Below are 19594 nucleotides of genomic sequence, written 5' to 3'. Positions count from 1 at the left end.
TTTGACCTTCCGTTAAGGATTTTAGTATTGATTCCTAGCCAAAGAACATTTTTAAGGGGGCTATCTAGCTTTAAATCTAGTCTCCATAAATTTCAAATTAGTATACAAATCACATTTATCTAATTTTCATTCTCTTTTTGCGGTATATCAACAAAGGTATTCACATCAGCATCCTTAAAATACGTCTTAGCCTATCAGTTAATTTAAAAACGATTTCTTAAAATCAAAAATATGTTTCTTTACTTTAAGGAAAATTTGCCTTAAATCAAAGACATACGACTTTAACAGAGGGGCGCAAATTTCAAAAATCCTATCCTAAATTTACCGAAACAAATGTTTGAAACAGAGATTATAAGCTCCCTTTTAATTAAAATTTCATTAGATTTTTATTTATTCTAATCGGCTGTTTAGGTCAATGTGTATAAATGCAAATAAAACAAGTCTATTTTATCATTTTTCTTTCGTCCGACCTTTTCCAGATAATTTTTTTTTTATTTGAAATATCTGTAGAGAAAAATTCTATTTAAATTTCATTAATTGTAGATTTTAATTCTTACTTACAATTGTTACAATTAATATAAACAAATATCTGATAAAACCTAAGTGGTCATAAAAATAAAACAAAAAATTTCATTTTTTTTTAGAAATGCGTTCTTAATATTGTGTAAATTGATTATCCTAAGATTAGGGTTGTATAATCTTTCATATTAGATTGATATTTTTTCAGTGTATTTTGTTCTATGAAAAGGAATTTTAAATAAATTATGTTCTCTTGCAAATCTTAAGAATTTGATTTTGATAAATTAATATGAAAAACCTGTGATTGATAAAATATCATCTCCCTGATTAAAGCAATTTCAATTAAAAATATTTTATTATTTAAGTAATAATTTGATATAATTACAAATTATAAGAAATTTAGATTTAATAGTACTTGCAACTAGAGGCTGTAGAAAGAAAAATTTAAATCAGAAATTAATGGGTTCAGTAAATTTTTAGGTTGAAGCCAAAACATAGAAACTGAAGCGTTTAATATCTGGCCTCGTCACATTCAGGTTGAAAGTCAAATCCATACCGAAGCCATCTCGGGGAAACTGTTCTATCGGCGTTGCTAAGCTATTTATAAAATTTTTACTTAGATCTTGAACGTGTTGTTCATTCATCCCACCCACATAGGATTGAAATTGCAAAGAGCCAACTGTCCATCTCTTATGATGCCTGATTGTATAGTGTGGGCATACAGAAGCATATTTATGTTGGGTTATTTATACAACGTCAGGATGATATTGTTTATAGCCATACCCCAACTCATCCCATTCCAGTAGCACTTCAATAAATATTCAAAATCACATGAGTGCCGAGGATTTAAAAATAAACAAACTTGGTTTTTTTTGCAAACTTCGCTTCTTACTTGAACTCTTCCACAAACAAAAGGGACCATCACATACCCTTTGATATGATAGCCATATACCGCATACAAGTGTTTGTCCAGCGTTTGTTTGGTTTGATTCGATTCGATCCAAGTGCTTGCAACATATATTGCAACTGTTGAAGGAGTGGGAGTACAAGTAACTATGATGAGTACTCCTCGCTTGGTACAATGTTTATTATTCTTTGGGAGTCCAAGTTGTTTGCCATTGCCATTTGTGGCTGGTGAATTAGGAACGATGAACTGACCACCAACACAGTTCCCGGGAATTGAAGAAATCATTTTCTGCTCCTTAAACACATTCCATAATGACCAGAGGAATTTGTAATTATGGCATAATGATTAACTTTGTGTGGTTTGTTGTATCAGAACATTTTTTCTACATGTCTTGCAAGTTGTCGGTACTTAAAATAAATAAATGATGCAAATGATTATGATTGTACAAAAATCATAGGCACATGTTCTCAATAATCAAGAAATCGTGTTATCGTTGATGAGGGCGGTGGTACTGAGAGGTAATTTTCAATTATGATAAGCGGTGGAGGGCGGTGTGCTTTATTGAAGGAATTGCAAACTTATCACAATGGACTGAATAGTTCGCGCTGCCACTTTAACCTATTGCATATTTGATTTGGTTAGGTAAGGTGGTTGTCTCATGTTAAAGACACACTTAGGGTATAATCAAATTGGTCAAAATGAGTTTCAAACGAGGATTTTCGAAAATAATTAATTGGTAGTCGAGCTCAATATATATATTTGCAATATATATTTCCTCTCAAACGAAATTTTAAGCCCATGAATGTCGTTTGCAGTTTTATTAACGTTTGTTTGGAAGAAATTTTTTTTCATAAACGTTGGAAAGACGCCAACCGTAGGCGAACCCAATTTAACGAAAAGAATTCTTTCGGTGTAACTGCTGCCTCTTTTTACAAGTGTCTTTGCGCGAACGTATAATACTCAGAGTATTCCTTATTGCACATTGTTTTATGATCTTGGTATGTCTGTAGTGATGAATTGTTTTTTGATTTTTGCCAAATATCAAGTCTACAATTATACCACATGTTGTCATTGAGGGGTTTTCATATATTATTACAATTTTAATATCAGCTTATTGGACATGAAGATCAAGAAATTAGTATTATTAAGTTATTGAAAAGAAAATGCCAGATACCAATCTCCACAAGCTTGACTATACACATGCTTCATAGCTGGCTAAGGCGAATTCAATTCGGGTGTTATATGCTAATTCATCTCTCATATACGAGGGCAGTTCGGAAACTTCTTAGCCTAGCACAAAAAGCGCGGTATAAAGAGAAAAAAAGTTAAGTGTTTTGGAAACTTCCATCTCTGTTATGAACACATGTTAAATTTTGTTTCGATCTGACAACTCCTTCATATAGAAACATGTGTTCAAAAAAGACGCATCCGAAATTTTTTTACAACGGAAAAATTAGAAATGCGTGCTGTCATTAAATATTTACATAAAAAAGGTTTATCGGGACAAGAAATTCATAACGATATGGTGAATGTGTTAGGTGAAAGTGCTCCTTCATATGCAACAGTAAAAAATAGGTTTGCTGAATTTAAACGTGGTCGTATAAGCGTTGAATGAACCACGTAGTGGACGTCCAAAAACAGCAACAACAACAGAAATTGCAGAAATTGCTAATATTATGGGCATCTCAAATGATCGAGTCCACTTAATTTTGCATGAAGAACTACAGATCAAAAAGCTTTCTGCAAGATGGGTGCCGCATTTGTTAACAGTCTATCAAAAAATAAGAATGAACATTTCTCAAGCTTGTTTGGATCGTTTTAAGCGAAATAAAATTGATTTTAAGCGTCGTTTCATAACTGTTGATGAGAAATGTATCAACCACTATACTCCAGAGACAAAAGAACAATCCAAACAATGGACTGAGGCTGGAGGAAGTGCCCCAAAGAAGGCAAAAACAATTCAATCGGCTGGTAAGGTTATGTCAACGGTTTTTTGGGACTTCAAAGGTATTTTATTGATTGACTACCTGCAAAAGGGCAACCTTTTGGATCAATTAAATGTACAAATTCGAGAAAAACGTCTTGGCTTACTACACAAAAAATAATTTTTCATCAAGACAACGCACCAGCGCACAAGAGTGTTTTAACAATGGCTAAAATCAACGAGTACGAGTTGCTTGACCACCCACCTTATTCTCCTGATTAAGCTCCCAGTGATTTTACTTATCCCCAAATCTAAAAAAATTCCTTGCTGGCAAGCGTTTTACCTCAAATGAAGATGCAATTACAGTTGTAAACCACTATTTTGAAGACCTTGAAGAAAACTATTTTAATCAAGGGATAGAATTGCTAGAAAAGTGTTGGACTAAGTGTATTGAAATTTCAGGAGATTATATTGAAAAATAAAAATATTTTTGAAAAGCTAACTATTCTCTTTCATAGGCTAAGAAGTTTCCCTCGTAACTACAATCCCTTAATCTTTGCAAAATTATTTTATGCCGGAAATGAGTAACAAACGTACACTTCATTATCGTTATTTATCAACGCTAACTTCTTAAATGATTATTTCGATAGGAGTTCGATATATTAGATATTCTGATAAAAAACGGCATTGATTTAAATCGCACAGAAAAAAATTCCGTAGTTATTCCGTACACTGAAAAAAAGCATGCCCGGTTCCAAAGATTTTGATTTAACTTTAAAAATTTTGTTATTGATTTCGAGCCAAAGAAGCGGAGAATACAAGTAAGGATACTTTTAAGACACAATTCTCTTTTAAATTTGAATTTTGTGTACTTGCTTCTAGGAAGCAAATTTAATTTTTTGTTTTATCAGCCTTTTTTCTTGATATGCTATCAATGTCCTTTAAAAACGAAATAACGACAACTTTAATTTCGAAATTCAGACTCGATTTCCAGTAGAAATTATGCTATGTTTCAAGTAAAAAACGTCTTTAAAGTAAAGTGTTGAAAAACATGTCCTATATTGGAACGAGTTTTTGCTTTGTAGTCAAGATGCAAAAAGACAACAAATTTAAAGACAATTTCATTAATTTTAAAGAATTTTTCTGAATTATTAAAGTAAAGCCCAAAATTGTTTCTTTCATGTTATGATACCCATTTTTTAAGTCAAATCACTTAATTATAAGGACAATACGACTTCATTGAAAAGTTTATAGACTTTTGGACAAGGAAAAAAGCTTTATAACATATTAGAGAAATGCGTCTTCTATGCTAAGCAAAAATTGCATTCGTATGTTAAAGACATGAAATATTTGATCTCACGACAATATTTTTTTTCCGGGTATAAAATAGTTGAATTTTTTTTCGGTGTTAGCACAAAAATCTTTTTTGGAGAATATCTCCACTTTTTGTAATCTGCTGATTCGATTAATCGGGTTTTGTAGGTTTCCAAAATTGACTCAAACTTCGATTCTTATAATGTGGTAATAAATAGGAAAACAAAGATGCTGCGTATGAATATGTATTTTCCTTAAAATCAAATTTCAATATTTTTGAAAGAAATGGATCTTTAAGTTTACGTTTAAATATTTTCCACCCACTGTCGAAGTACTAACGAGACGTAATACACATCAAATTATAAAAAAGAAAGGAATCATTTTCTACTACAATAGGTATAAACGAATACATCTGCGTTCATACATATCTGGGCGGAGTTTAATTTCCCATATGCATGGCGGCGAGAATGAGACAACAAACAAAAACCAACTATGCCGATTTAACCATAACATCTTGTTTGGCTGAGTGAAAATAAAACCGGATTGAGTGAAAAAATCAGCAGTGTGGTACTCACACATATTCTGGTATATGGCAAGGGAAGTTAAGTGTGAGATAATAGAGAAAAATGTTCCATGGACTTTGATGGTATTGGTTTGATGAGTGTTATTAAAAACACACACACACATGCATACACAACGTTTTTGAGTGCATGCGTTGTGTTGCTGTGACTTAGGAAGTTTGAGTCTCAAAAAGGAATTCAGTTTTCTCGAGAGTCTCAAACCGTAACAAACGCCCAGCGATTCGGGAATAAGATTACAATTTTATAAATCGAGAAAACCTTTCAATACAGCAGAAAAAGAAACAATTACAATATATATACACAATACAAATAGAAAACAACAACTACATAATATTTGAAATTTAAAACCACCCACAAACCAAAATGAAAGAAAATTTTAAGTGCTAAGTGAATGTGCACCTTATCAAATGAAATCGTTCCAACCGGCGGCAGTTGCATTGAACACAAAAGCCAAAAGAAACACACAAAATATTCAATTCTGATTAAATTCTGATTCAAATCAATCCTTTAGCAATTGTGAATTGTAAGTTGTATTTTTCATATCACCAAGTGTGTCCTATGATAGCACATAAGAAAAAATTGCAATTTATTGAAAACAAAATTGGTGTTCTACTCTATTGAAGTTTGGCAAAAACAAAATAGTTGCTTGTCGAAAATATGGTGACCATAATGCCCTATAGTTATTCAGCTCCTCGATGTGGATTAATTGATAAAATGATTGAGCCTAAGGTATATTCTTACAATACATATTCATTCATAAATATAAATAGTAAATAATACAAACAACAATTAACATTTACATATAGCAAACAATTGACATATTACATTTTTTTTTAAATATTTCAAATTCAAGGCCGTTTTCTAGCCATTCTATGAACAATAATCCACCTGTGAGTGGTTTTGCCGAAGAATGTGCAAACGACAAGCTAAACAAATTATAATTTAATAGGTTTTTAGGAAGAACATCACAAATTGTTCAGCTAAATCAGCAAATGAGTGAAAGTCATTTTATACTCTATAATCTCTGAAATGTACGCAATAACCTGATTTTTCAAAAATGTAGAATTTAATAGATGGCCTGAAATCTATGTTCTACTCATTCGACTTAATGGTGGTTGTCATAGATATTTAAAGACCTAATTTTTCGGACATGGTAACACATTAATATTTGTCGAAATAAAATTAAATGTATTTAACTTGTTGTTTAGAAAAAAATTCTTATAATCGATTGTCATCTATTGTATGTATTTTCTTAAATTAGAAGGTCAATTAATTGTAGTCTAATATTAATATGGATTTCGGAAAAAGGATAGATACTTTCAACCACAAACTAAAAGCTCTTCAACAGATATGGTTCGTACAGGATATAGTTTATTAATCAAAACATTTCTTCAGGCACTGAGGCAAAGTAACTCCATTACTTTTGAACCATTAAAGAAGATAAAGGTGGGATTTTATTTGGAGTATACATTTACTAAATGTAATTACAAATCAAACGAAGTTTATTTCAACGCACCACAGTATTGACAAGGTTACATATCTTTAAGAGTCCTTTGCTGTTTTAGTTGGCGTCTGAAAAATTAGGTAAATTTGAATTTCTTGTACTTGGCTGCATGAGTTATCCCAATAATTGGAAAACTAGCTCTCCAGATCAATTATAATTGTTTCAATTGGAATTAAAAACAAAGGAATTTTTAACGACGGCAATACATCCATCATTATAAACAGAAATTAATCAACATTTAGGATATCTTGGTTATGAAGTTATCTTGAGAATACATTTTATAATCATGATCAATTCAAAAATATTTAATTTAATGAAAAAAAATGGAACCATTAAAAACTTTATTTAAAAAAAATCTGTAACACATAGTTTATTGAGGCAAGTTGGCCTTCTCACAAAGACTATTTTACTTGTTTGTCATAAATCGGACCCTTGTGATGTCATAAGAGGGGAACTACTTTCTGGCCGATACTATTTTTGTTAGATTGAATCATTAAAAGAGACCTAGACACAGGTATCTATGACGAGCATACTAACTATTGCATCATAGTAGCCTTTGAAGATACTCTGGGAAATTGATTTAATGCATTCTTACTGAATATTATTTTATGCCACACCCAGAGAAGGAATATTATCACCTTAAACATGTTTCAAGAGCAAAATGTTATTTTTAGACCGGAACATGTAACATTTTTGTCGCAAAACTGTTATTTCAAATAACATTGAAAGGAACGTTAATGTATTCATAGCAAATTTGATTCAACCAGTAAAACCAAGATTAGGAAATAAAATAAAACTAAATTCATCAAGAGCACCATCGCAATCCGCTTAACAAATATTGCCAATGAATGAACGATATCACAGTTAATTCTTGGCTTTGTGTTTTATCAACATAAAAATAATTATTATCTGATGACAAGTCAGTGAATACCTAGGAGCTTAAGGTGACAGCTGCCAACATTTTGCATTTGATCGTGAGGATCCCACTCAACACTCTAACACTTTAAACACTGAAATCACCACCCCTTTAGCAAATTTTATCCTTTTATGTGGCCAAGACGCAGGAAAAATAAAATTAATCACTTTTAATGAATGGCCATGATTTCATAAGGACGATAACAGTCTGAGCCACTGCTAAGCATACCAGAGAGAAATGACTTCAAATCTTCTTAAGATTACAATCACCCTGAAGGGAAGTGGGCTAGTGTTCTCCAGCCAGACCAGTGAGAACCAACATCCAAAAATGGTTTTCTCTTTTTTTCAAATTGGCACTTCATAAGTCATTTTAATGGAAAACAAATTGAGGAAACCTTAACGACAACAAACCAAAGGTATGATAACCCTCCCCAACCCCTTCCATCATACAAAAAGAAAGTATTCGTTCAGTACCCACGAAAATCAATAACTCTTTAATGATAATTAATGAGGAGGAGAAAATACACAGCTCGAATTATGAATAATAACAAATCAAAAATTTTTTAATAATTTATCTCCAAAGAAAATCTGTCACCAAAAATAAACGAAAACAAATACAACAAAAAATGTTCAGGCCTGAATACAGACAACAACAAAATATACACAGGGCAAACAAGCACTACTCAACGAAAGATTAAAATCTGTCAGCCAAGTTAATGTGAGGCTATGAGAGTTGAGCTCCCAAAACCCAATGCTCTTCAAGGGTTAAACAGGTATTTTTTAAGGTGGTGTTAGGCTTGTGTTGTTCTTTTTGGTATCTCTAAAATTTGTTGCCGATCATTCAGATTTCGACGATGATGCTGAGCACACTCTACCCGTATCCAAAGAGTGCAGGTTAAATGCAGGTTATCGCTGTTGTTGTTGCTGCTGATGTTTTTGTTTTATATATTTTAATGTTTTGTTTGGCGACTTGTGCCATAAATTAGTTGACAGTTTTGTTGCTGTTGTGTTTCAAGTTGAAAAAAAAAAACTGGAGACGGGTGCATAGAACACCAGGAGAAAAACGAGGTCCCCCATTTCTTGTATATATATATATAAACCGAGAGAAAAAATGAAAAGAAAATTCATAATATCTGGTTTATTGCTTTGATTCAAAACTAGCGTTCAACTTCATCATGTTGATTTAACAATGAAGCTATATGATCTGAACAAAATTGTATTGTATATTATTGGTAAATTGCCACACGCGCAAAAAAAATCTACCAAAATTTGAAGAAAATTATACCAAAAATCCAAAATACCAAAATTATAAAAAAATTGTATTTTGAAGTCAAAATTGTATTTCAATAGAAAATTTTCTCAAAATTCTATTTCTATAGAAAATTTTCTCAAAAATGTATTTCTATAGAAAATTTTCTCAAAATTGTATTTCTATAGAAAATTTTCTCTAAATTCTATTTCTATAGAAAATTTTATCAAAAGTTTATTTCTATAGAAAAATTTCTCAAAATATTATTTCTATAGAAAATTTTCTGAAAATTCTATTTCTATAGAAAATTTTATCAAAAGTTTATTTCTATAGAAAATTTTATCAAAAGTTTATTTCTATAGAAAATTTTCTCAAAATATTATTTCTATAGAAAATTTTATCAAAAGTTTATTTCTACAGAAAATTTTCTCAAAAATGTATTTCTATAGAAAATTTTCTCAAAATTTTATTTCAATAGAAAATTTTCTCAAAATTCTATTCCTATAGAAAATTTTCTCAAAATTCTATTTTTATAGAAAATTTTCTCAAAATTTTATTTCTATAGAAAATTTTCTCAAAATATTATTTCTATAGAAAATTTTCTCAAAATATTATTTCTATCGAAAACTTTATCAAAAGTTTATTTCTATAGAAAAATTTCTCAAAATTTTATTTCTATAGAAAATTTTCTCAAAATTCTATTTATATAGAAAATTTTCTCAAAATTCTATTTCTATTGAAAATTTTATTTCTATAGAATATTTTTTCATAATTACATTTCTATATATAGAAACTGAGGTGCTTCTTAGTTGGAGAGGAAGATTTTGCAATATCTACCAAAACATCAAGAATTCGACCAATCTACCAAACAGTACACATAAAAAATATCATTTAATTTGATTGTCAATACAATTAAAATTGTTTAAATTTTAGCTAACAACGTAATTTGTAAATACAATTACGATTTTAGTCACTTTAGCAAATAATTTTGTTATATCAACAAACATTTTGTTATACCAACAAAAATTTTGTTGAACTTAAAAAATTTCTGTAACAACAATTTATTGTTAGCTCAAAAATTATAATATTATTTTATGTGTAAAGAATCTACCACAGCTGGTAGAATACTACCAGTTGTGGCAACCTTGGGTATAAGCCATGAAATGTTCAGAGGATTTAAGCAGCAGTTTTAGAACGCGATTATATACAATTTTTGATTTATGATAAATGTGTGAAACTGTCCTTAATACCATCTTACACCTATCGCTCTGGACATAGACCGCTGGTACAGCGGGCGAGCTATGGCACAGGCTCCAAGTAAACGTATGTTAAAATTTGGTTAATATGAATTTAATGTTCTGACTTTCTTATTTCGTTATCTTCTTAAAGAGACTTTTGAAAACTAAGACAGTTTACCTAAAATGAGAAAAACGCCATAATTAAGGTAAATTTTCAATCTTACTTAATCTTTAAAGCTATATAAAGAAGATTGGACCATTGAAACAATAAACGGAGTGGCAAACTTATTATACCCCCATCAGCATTCTATGGTGTTGGGTATAAAAATCGAAACTAGAAACAGCAATTATAATATTTTCTCAGTGTTCTGTTATTGTATACCACATACTGGCATTCCCGGCAAACAAACATATGCCACTTAACAGATCGTGATCTTCATCATTGTCATCCACATCTCCTCTCCATCGTCCACTTCATCTGCATAATTTTGGTGTTACTTTTTTATTATTAATTTTAATTGTTGTTGAGATAAGACAGCCAGTAAACCAGCCAACCTGCTAGCTAGCTGCCCAGAACAAGAACAAAAACCACCTAAAAATTACAACAACAAAAAATTTGGTGTTTGGACACAGACACACAATAAATTTCGTGTTTAAATTTTCCCATCAAAATATTGTATATTTATTAATATTTTTTATGCAAATGGTTAGGAAAAAATTGCATATTTTTGTTTAGGTATGTAAAAAATGTTTACAATCATAATCGCATTTAAGCCCAGTTTAACTGGATGTCTGTGATAATGAAGGCGACACCTTTTTATGGCAGTCTTTTTCCTGGAAAGCTGAGTCAATTGTTTTCTGGTTTGCTATTTGTTTACGGTGGTATGGGGTGGCGGAGAGGTGGTTTGCAGGGAAAGAGAAATGAAAGCATAGCGCCTCATTGTTGTGGGCTAGAAACGCAAGCTTGCATGAGAACAGGGCAAGTCTCGTTTTAGGCCATTTATGCTGATTAAGCCATTTGCCGTTTTGTTTAGGCCTCATTAATCCTGTTTTAATTAAAAGCTCACCCACAGCACGATTAAGTCACAAAAGTTAACATTCAGCATATTATCAGTAACATTCAATGGCCGCTTGAGACACTTAAAAACCTATAAATAATTTTATGGTTTAACAAGTTAATTGGAATACGAGGCAGTATGCACTAGGGATACATACTACACAAAACTATAAGAGAAACTCGAAGTAACAGAATAGGTAGAAGTGTGATTTATTTTCGAAGCTTCAAGGTGTAAGTTTATCCCTAGACTTGAAATTAATTTAATATTAATTGAATTAATGTAGTTTGGTAAAATTAAAAGAATTTATCAAATTAAAATGTTCATGTTTTAGTCTCTTCGACTTTGTGACAAACTGAGAATACCTGGTAGATATGACTTCATTTTAAAATCCGAAAGTTCTTAACAGATGGTCACAAGGCAACCATTGGACATTTAAAACGGACTTCTCAGCCGGTTTCCATTCGATTTGTCCATCGTCTGTGTTACCTTTTTGCTTTGTTTTTTGTTTTGCTTCTTCACAAAACTTCAAAACTCAACTCCATTTGTTAGGACCATTGGCGTTTGCATGGCAATGCAAAATAATTTATAGAGTATTGAAATGTGTCACTGAAATATGTTAAAATTTCTTTAAATACCCTTTAAGCCCACTTCTTGCTGGGCATTAACGAAAATGTGGGGAGTCCACGATGCGTTCGTGCACGCAAAGTGGAGGAGCGCACGTTTGCATGAAATGTCATGTTGGCAGACACGCAAAATACTCCTGGTATTTAATGTCATTGTGACCACAACATTTCCTTTAAGTAACTTTCCGTTTTTATTGTATTTCTTGTTTATTAGTTTTTTTTCTTTCGAGATTGTTTTAAGATGACAACATGAAAACCCTAAGCTCGAGTACAGCATAAAAAATAACTATGGTATTTTGCTCTTCTAATTTCAGGTTAAACGTCCAAAGCCAGAGCCCACGGAGACAAATGATAGAAATCGGTAAGTAAAATTTAATCAAATATTTTTTGAAGGGGATAATTTGAAGAGAAAATTTCAACAGATTGAGAATTCGTAAAGACTACAAACTAAATAAATTTTGATGAATTTAAAAAAGGGCAAAATCAATTTTTAATAATAGCATTGACTTTGAATTTCGCTTTTTAACTTCTTACCAAAACAAAGCGTATCCAAAAAAGCAGTAAAATTTTCTTTTTTAATATTTTTAAGCATCCGTTGCATTGATTTCGCATTAGCACTTCTGATGTGATGCTATTTCAGTATCTCGGATTTCATTTTAAAAAACTAAGGATTTTTCGAATTATATCTCTACACTTAAAGAAGAGAGAAGTGAAAGACAAGAGAAGTTTTCTTTTGACGGAAAGAAATTTTCTGTAAACGCAAATAAAAAAGATTAGAGACTATCGTTATCCATAAATGTGGATTCATGTGCTCGTAAAGAAAATATTTTATAGGAAAGGGGAATTTAGTTTATCTAAAATTTCGTTCTGGTAAAAAGTATTATTTCTTTGGATGTATATAAAGACGTTTTAAATTAAACTAGTAAGTATTTTATCTCAACCCAGCGAAAAAGCGTCGCCAAAAAAGTAATGAAAATGTTCTTTTCGGATCCGGAAGTGGTGCAAAATTGACGCAGAAACGATGAATTTAACATGGGCTTGTCATAGGATGGAAGTCCTCCATTTCAACAGCCGTTGCACTGAATTTGCATCACTTCTTTAGGTGTGATCCGAATTCAATGTTTTGGATGTAAATTCAAAAAGTCTGTGATATTTTGTCAAAAAATTATTTGTATAATTTTTTTAAAATTTTTAATGGATTCTAACGCTTGTGGGAAACGTTTGACCTCAAATATTTTCAAAAATTCACAATTTTTTCAGATTGGATTTAGCATTTTTTTCGACAAAATTTAAATGATTTCTACCATTTTATGAATTCTTACCCTGTTTTTAACCTATTTGAAACAAAAAAAATTTTAAATTACCCATTAAAAGTATGAAAAACCAAGATATAAAAAATTGAATTAAAAGAACTTCCTGGGTAGTTAAAATAAAGAACATCATTGGGAGTACATCTTCTGGAAGTGCTTTTAAAGTTGTGCCTTTGGAAGAACTTCCAAATTTTTTTGTTGGGAAATTCAACGTCTGCCGAGAAATGGATTGTAGCGTGTATCGAATATTTTTTTGGAAATTTCCATTATTTGTATACACATTAAAATTTCGAAAATGTCAATTTCGTGCGAAAACTACGTAAATCAAAGTCTTTTTATTGTCACCTTAAAAGGACTTCTTGTGAAGTGAAAATTAAGTCCATCTCTAGTAGAACATTTTTGGATGTACATTAAAAGTAATGATTTAGGAAGAACTTTCAAATATTTGGCCCAGACATTTTATATCTTTCCCACACAGAAAAAAATATCACCAAAATATTTCCAATTAAAAAGTTAATTGAAGTTGAAAATTTTTTCAATTAATAAATTAATTGATACAATTAACTTTTTAATCATGATAGAAACATTAAGTTAATTTAGTCAATGATTGAACATTTTAAAAATTTTAATTAAAAAATTAATTGATACAATTAACTTTTTAATCAAATTCGGAAGACTAATTCAGTTAAAAAGAGTTCTGACTTTTTTTTAATTTTTAATTAAAAATGTATTTCAAACAATCATTTGTTAATCCAAATAAAAACTCAAAGCCAATCTAACTAAGTAATTAAAAATAGTTACCTTTTTTAATTAATAAATTAATTGCGTTTTGCAATCAATATCATCTAAATTTTTAATTGAATCAATTAAAAAATTAATTGAATTTTGCTGAAAAAACAATTAATTTTTTAATCAAGAATTTTTTCTATGCCCAATTAAAACTGTGATTGATACTATCATTTTCGTGATTGAAGACATTTCAATTAAAAAATTAATTGGATCAATTAATTTGGTGATTGAATCAGAGAAAAATTTTTTTGTGTGCATAAATGAATTGCATCTATTGCCAAATTTTGCTGTATAAAGAATATGAATTTTTCTCCTAATCTTAATTTTATTTAAGTTCATTTAAGATTTTTTTTCCTTTATATGATAGCAATAGCTTTCCTTTATTGTGAGATACATAAATAGTATAACAATCACTCATTTTTTTATGTGTTTCATTTGACATTACGTAATCAAAATACGTTTCAAATTCTTAAAAGAAAATAAATCCAAAGTATTCGCCTTTTCCTGCATTAAAATCAAACTGAACTGGGAAGATAGAGGTGTCAAATTGTAGATAAATCTTTTCCAACTAGGCGTAAAATTTGGATACGAGTCATTGAAAGCATCAGACACAAAACATGTAACAGAAGACGAAATAATATCGAAAAATATGCTAGTCCTAAGCCATGGCAGATGTATAAAACCTGGGTTAGAGGTACAATTCCGTCCACCCACCACAACATTTTGAAAGAAAATATTGAAAACATTTTTCTGGGTTTAATGAATGTCACAGTCAGTGAGTATACCTTGGTAATCTGTCATTTGCTTATAAGACCTATATGCTGCAGTCCTTTTAGTTGCAGGTCAAGTAGTGTGTACGTGGTGCAGTATTTTGGTAATCCCTTAAGTAAGGGGCGCGCATCCATTATCCTCATTATGAATGATGAGACATAAGCGTTTTAATGCCAACGAAGAATTTTGAGAATGCCAGAATTTGTTGAGTGCATTGAAAGAGAGTGTTAAAACACTTTCCTTAGTTCCATAATTTGAATTGCGACTATTGAACTGAACAAACAAAAACATTGTCACCACTTTGTCTGCCACATGTCCCTCCTCTTCAGCTTCTGAGAAACTGAGGCATGTGTTTTTCAAAAAGATATCTTAAGAAATATGACAAATATGAGTTTTTAAATCTGTCATAAAGAACAACTAATTCGTATAGGAGAATATCATAATCGATTGTATATGAAATCGTGCTCATATATAATTATTTTCGAAAATTTTAAATATTAAATACATTAAATTCAAATTTCAATTCAAACCAAGACTCGGAATAATTAAACAGCTATACTAAATATGAAATTTGTTTTACTCTCAATAATTTCAATATTGGATAGCAAACTATTTTACTTCGATTACAAAATTTTGTAAAGTAACATTTGTTTTCCATGTGTTTCAAATTTTTGTAAAATTCCCTTTGGTTTTGAAAATTGTCGCCCAAAACACTTTGTAATTATTTTCTGAAATATTTTTCAAAGTGGTCGTAAAAAAAACACGAACAAACACATTACAAATTATCGGAAAAGGGACACACTTGACAAGATCCGTGGCACAAATCTTTTTGAATACTTTGCGCATGCGCAAACAGCTTAGCTGTTAAAGATCATACCGCTTCTCTCGAATGTGTGTGAGCTATTTTTTTTTTTTTGTTTCTTCTACAGCCACTTGACTTTACGATTCTTGTACAGACAGGCCATTCAATAAGAAATTTATTTATTTTTGATTTCCCTGGGATTGGGACACCACACACACTTTGAATAGCCTTAGAGCTGCCAATTTGTAGTTTTATGGCCATTCAAATGTTATTGATGACTAAAGAGGGATTTTTATGATCTTTAAGGAATTTTATGATTTTCTATTATTTCTAAACAAAATTTAATCTTTGTTTTTTGTAGACTTTGCTCTCAGACGACTGCTCAGAATTCAGTCACGACTTCACAATCGGCAGCCACTGCTCATTTGCAGCATTTACAAGGTCCTTTGGTGAATTCACAAAATATCTCAACTTTGGCCTCCAGTGGTTCTTCATCCTCCTTACTGGCATCATCGAGCCAATGTAGTCCTTTAGCATTACCACCCCAAACACAACCTCTTCAACCCACCATAACATCTTTGGCTTCTCTCTCAAATTATCACCACACTCATTCTTCGCAACAGCAGCATTCACCACACCATCATCAGCAGCAGCAACAACAACAACATCAACAGAGTCAACATCAATCTCACCAACAGCATTCACATCATCATCCACAACCACCATCCTCTCTGAGCGCAAGTAGCTGCAGTCTAACCGCCAGTAATCATCTTCCCTCTCTTTCAAACACCTCAACTTCTCAGTTTGCCCATACCGCAGGCAGTAGTAGTTTCTCCACATATCAACAGCATTCAATAAATGCACCCTCTGTGTCGGCTGCCGGATCTACAGCAACAACGAATGACAATTCCACCACACTCTCTTCTTCGAATCCCAACTCATCTTCGGTGAATGCTTTAAGTACCAGTGGCATGTCCCACTGGTTAAATGCTGAACATCAGTCTGCTACACAACTGCCTTCTGTAAAGTCAGAGAGTCGTTCGCCTGGCTTAACGAATTCCTCACAAACGGCACAACAGCATTTACAGTCATCCTCGAATTCGGCAGAAGTTGGTTCTTTAAGTGGTCATCTCGAATCTGGACCTAACAACGGCAATTCCGTTTCCAACTTATACAGTTGCTCTTCGGTGAACTCTTCTGCGGGTCTAGTTGGTTTAGATTCACCGGGAAATTCTTTGAGTTCTTCTTCCATGGCTGCTGTCAATTCATCAGCAGTGGCGGCTGCAGCCGCTGTGGCCTACGACACCAAACATGATTACTACAATTATTACAACAGTATGCAGCAGTATACGCCTCCATTCTATTCTACCTATGGCACACCTTACTCCACGGCTGGAAGAACAGCACCCAAACTCGAGCCCACAGGAGCGTATCTGACTTCATCATACGCATCGAGTAATAACAACTCAGCTCAGCTTTATCCCACCGCCTATGGTTATAATAATTTTGCCCAATTTGGATCAGCAGCCGCGGCTGCAGCTCAACAGGACTACTCCTCGTATTACAATGATCAATATGGCAATTACTATAATCCCGCCAATTATTCACCCTATGCTGTTAGCTCTCCAAGTTCCAGTGCCAGTCATGGATTCCATGTGGCAGCCTCCAATCTGTCGGAGAGTCCTACCGATACCCATTCGACTACACCGGTTTTGCATAACACCCATTCGCCACATTCTCCTCTACCGATCTCACCCAACAATAATATGACCTCAGCGGGCAATGCGGTGTCATCCAATACAGCGGCTACGTTACCAAAAACTACACCTACTGGAAAGACAGGTAGAGCAAGGGGACGCCGCCACCAACAGCCTAGTCCTACCCGTAGCTGTACCTCCGATACACCTAATAGTGAGGCCGTAAAACCACCCGAGAGAGTTTTCATTTGGGATTTGGATGAGACCATAATAATATTCCATACCCTACTCTCGGGTTCCTTTGCCAGCCGTTATACCAAAGATCATAGTGCTTTAATGACCATAGCGTTTCGCATGGAGGAAATGGTCTTCAATTTGGCCGATACCCATTTTTTCTTTAATGAAATCGAGGAATGTGATCAAGTGCACATCGATGATGTATCTTCAGATGACAATGGTCAAGATTTAAGCACGTATAATTTTGCTACAGATGGTTTCCATACCGGAGCACCACCAGGAGCTCCACCGAATTTATGCCTGCCCACAGGTGTAAGAGGAGGAGTGGATTGGATGCGCAAATTGGCATTTAGATATAGGAAAATTAAGGAAATCTACAACACATATAGGGGAAAGTAAGTAGCTCATTAGAAACCCAAAAAAAAAAATAGATTAGATCATTAACCGTATTCTCGTCTTTTTTAAATTTTAGTGTTGGTGGTCTTTTGGGTCCTGCCAAAAGAGATGCTTGGCTGCAAATTCGCCAGGACATAGAAATGGCCACAGACAATTGGGCTTCATTGGCCACAAAATGTTTGAATATGATTGCTCAACGTGAAAATTGTGTTAATGTGCTGGTAACTTCAACACAATTGGCACCGGCTTTGGCCAAAGTTTTACTCTTTGGTCTAGGAGGAATTTTCAATATTGAAAATATTTATAGTGCCCATAAAATAGGTAAGTGTTTCGAAAATATAACTTAATTTTAAAATATTTTAAAACACTGCAAAGATGACAATTTTAGAAATTTTACTTATCTTACTAATTTTCTTTGTTGTAGGTCAAGAAACGTGCTACGAACGAATTGTGACCCGTTTCGGACGCAAAAGTACCTATGTGGTAGTAGGAGATGGTGCCGAAGAGGAATCAGCTGCCAAGGCCATGAACTTCCCCTTTTGGCGTATATCATCGCACAGTGATATTAGAGCCCTTTACACAGCTTTGGACATGGGTTTCTTATGAAAATCTTTCGGATTTTTCTTAACCCAACATATACGAGTATCGATGTAAATTTTTTAAGAAAAATCAAAAGATGTATTTCCGATAAAAAAAACGCACTAAATTTTAAAGACTAGAACAAAAAAAAAAAAAAAAAACAAACAGGAAGAAAAGCAAAAACCAACATAAACTCTGTACAAAATAATTCATACTTTTTGTTTTTGATTTTTTTCGTTTTCATAGAGATTATTTATTTTACACATGTATTTTTTATTAGTTTAAGTTTGAAAGGAGCAACCTGTTTGACACATGCATACACTTCTATTGTAATGGTATCAATAGTTAAAATTAAGCACAAAATAATTTAATTATTTTGTTTTATGAAAAATTTATTGCACATATTACACACATATTTAAAGTTTAGTGATCTGCTGGTGTACAATGATTGTATATTATTTTTATTATTTTCAAAAAAAAGGATTACATTTTAGTAGCTCGTTTTAGGTTTTATCAAATATATATAGAGAGATATATAAATCAATATATACAGATATATATTGTTTAGTAAGCAAGCACACATTTGTTTATATAAGTAGCTGTATTTGTATTTTCGCATTAGTATTAAATGTTAGTCATAACAAACAATGTCGATAGACAACATCGTCAAGAGAAAATAACAATTATAAAATATTTAGTTACAAAATGTATTATTCAAAATTATTTAAAAGCAAACAAATGAAAATTATAATTACAAAAAAAATAACACAACAAGAAACGATGAGAAAATAAATAAATCAACTAAAAAAGAATGAATGAAAAAATCCGAAAAAAAACAAAAATTATAAATTAATTTAAAAAAATCAATAAAAATTGCACTATTATAAATGAAATGGGATTGAAATTTGTTTATTTGAAATATCACCCAATTTGGTAAAACACCAGTCGCGATAATAAGTTGCTCTTGTATCAGACGGTGCGGCTATGTACTTCTCGGACCAACCACCAATCGACTCCGATTCAACTCTGGGTCGATATGGTGGCAACCGGTCACATCCAATGGACATATCGCCCAAACTGAGTTTTAGGCGGTATGACCTACCTTAGGGCGGTCATATTGCCCAATTTTAGTTTGACCTTAACGTCCTCTCTCATCGCGGTCATATTCCCCGAAAAGTAGG

General features: G+C 32.2%; 1 protein-coding gene across 3 annotated transcripts in view; it reads left to right on the top strand.

The window, feature by feature from the left end:
- The window catches only part of eya (eya transcriptional coactivator and phosphatase 2), a 67477-nt gene extending 48171 nt beyond the window's left edge, over positions 1-19306 (top strand). Inside the window, exons 1-6 of one of the 3 annotated variants that reach the window (XM_075293046.1) lie at positions 5446-5768; positions 5869-5974; positions 12147-12193; positions 15866-17833; positions 17911-18155; positions 18259-19306. In XM_075293046.1, coding sequence (XP_075149161.1) covers positions 5903-5974; positions 12147-12193; positions 15866-17833; positions 17911-18155; positions 18259-18440 — 2514 coding nt within the window. In that variant the 5' untranslated portion in view covers positions 5446-5768; positions 5869-5902 and the 3' untranslated portion in view covers positions 18441-19306. The other 2 variants (XM_075293045.1, XM_075293047.1) reach the window with 2 other exon arrangements.
- The last annotated feature ends 288 nt before the right edge of the window (positions 19307-19594 follow it).

Source organism: Haematobia irritans, chromosome 2 (assembly GCF_050003625.1).
Source record: "Haematobia irritans isolate KBUSLIRL chromosome 2, ASM5000362v1, whole genome shotgun sequence".
In the NCBI taxonomy this organism is placed as follows: domain Eukaryota; kingdom Metazoa; phylum Arthropoda; class Insecta; order Diptera; family Muscidae; genus Haematobia; species Haematobia irritans.
This window is presented reverse-complemented; position numbering and strand designations above follow the sequence as displayed.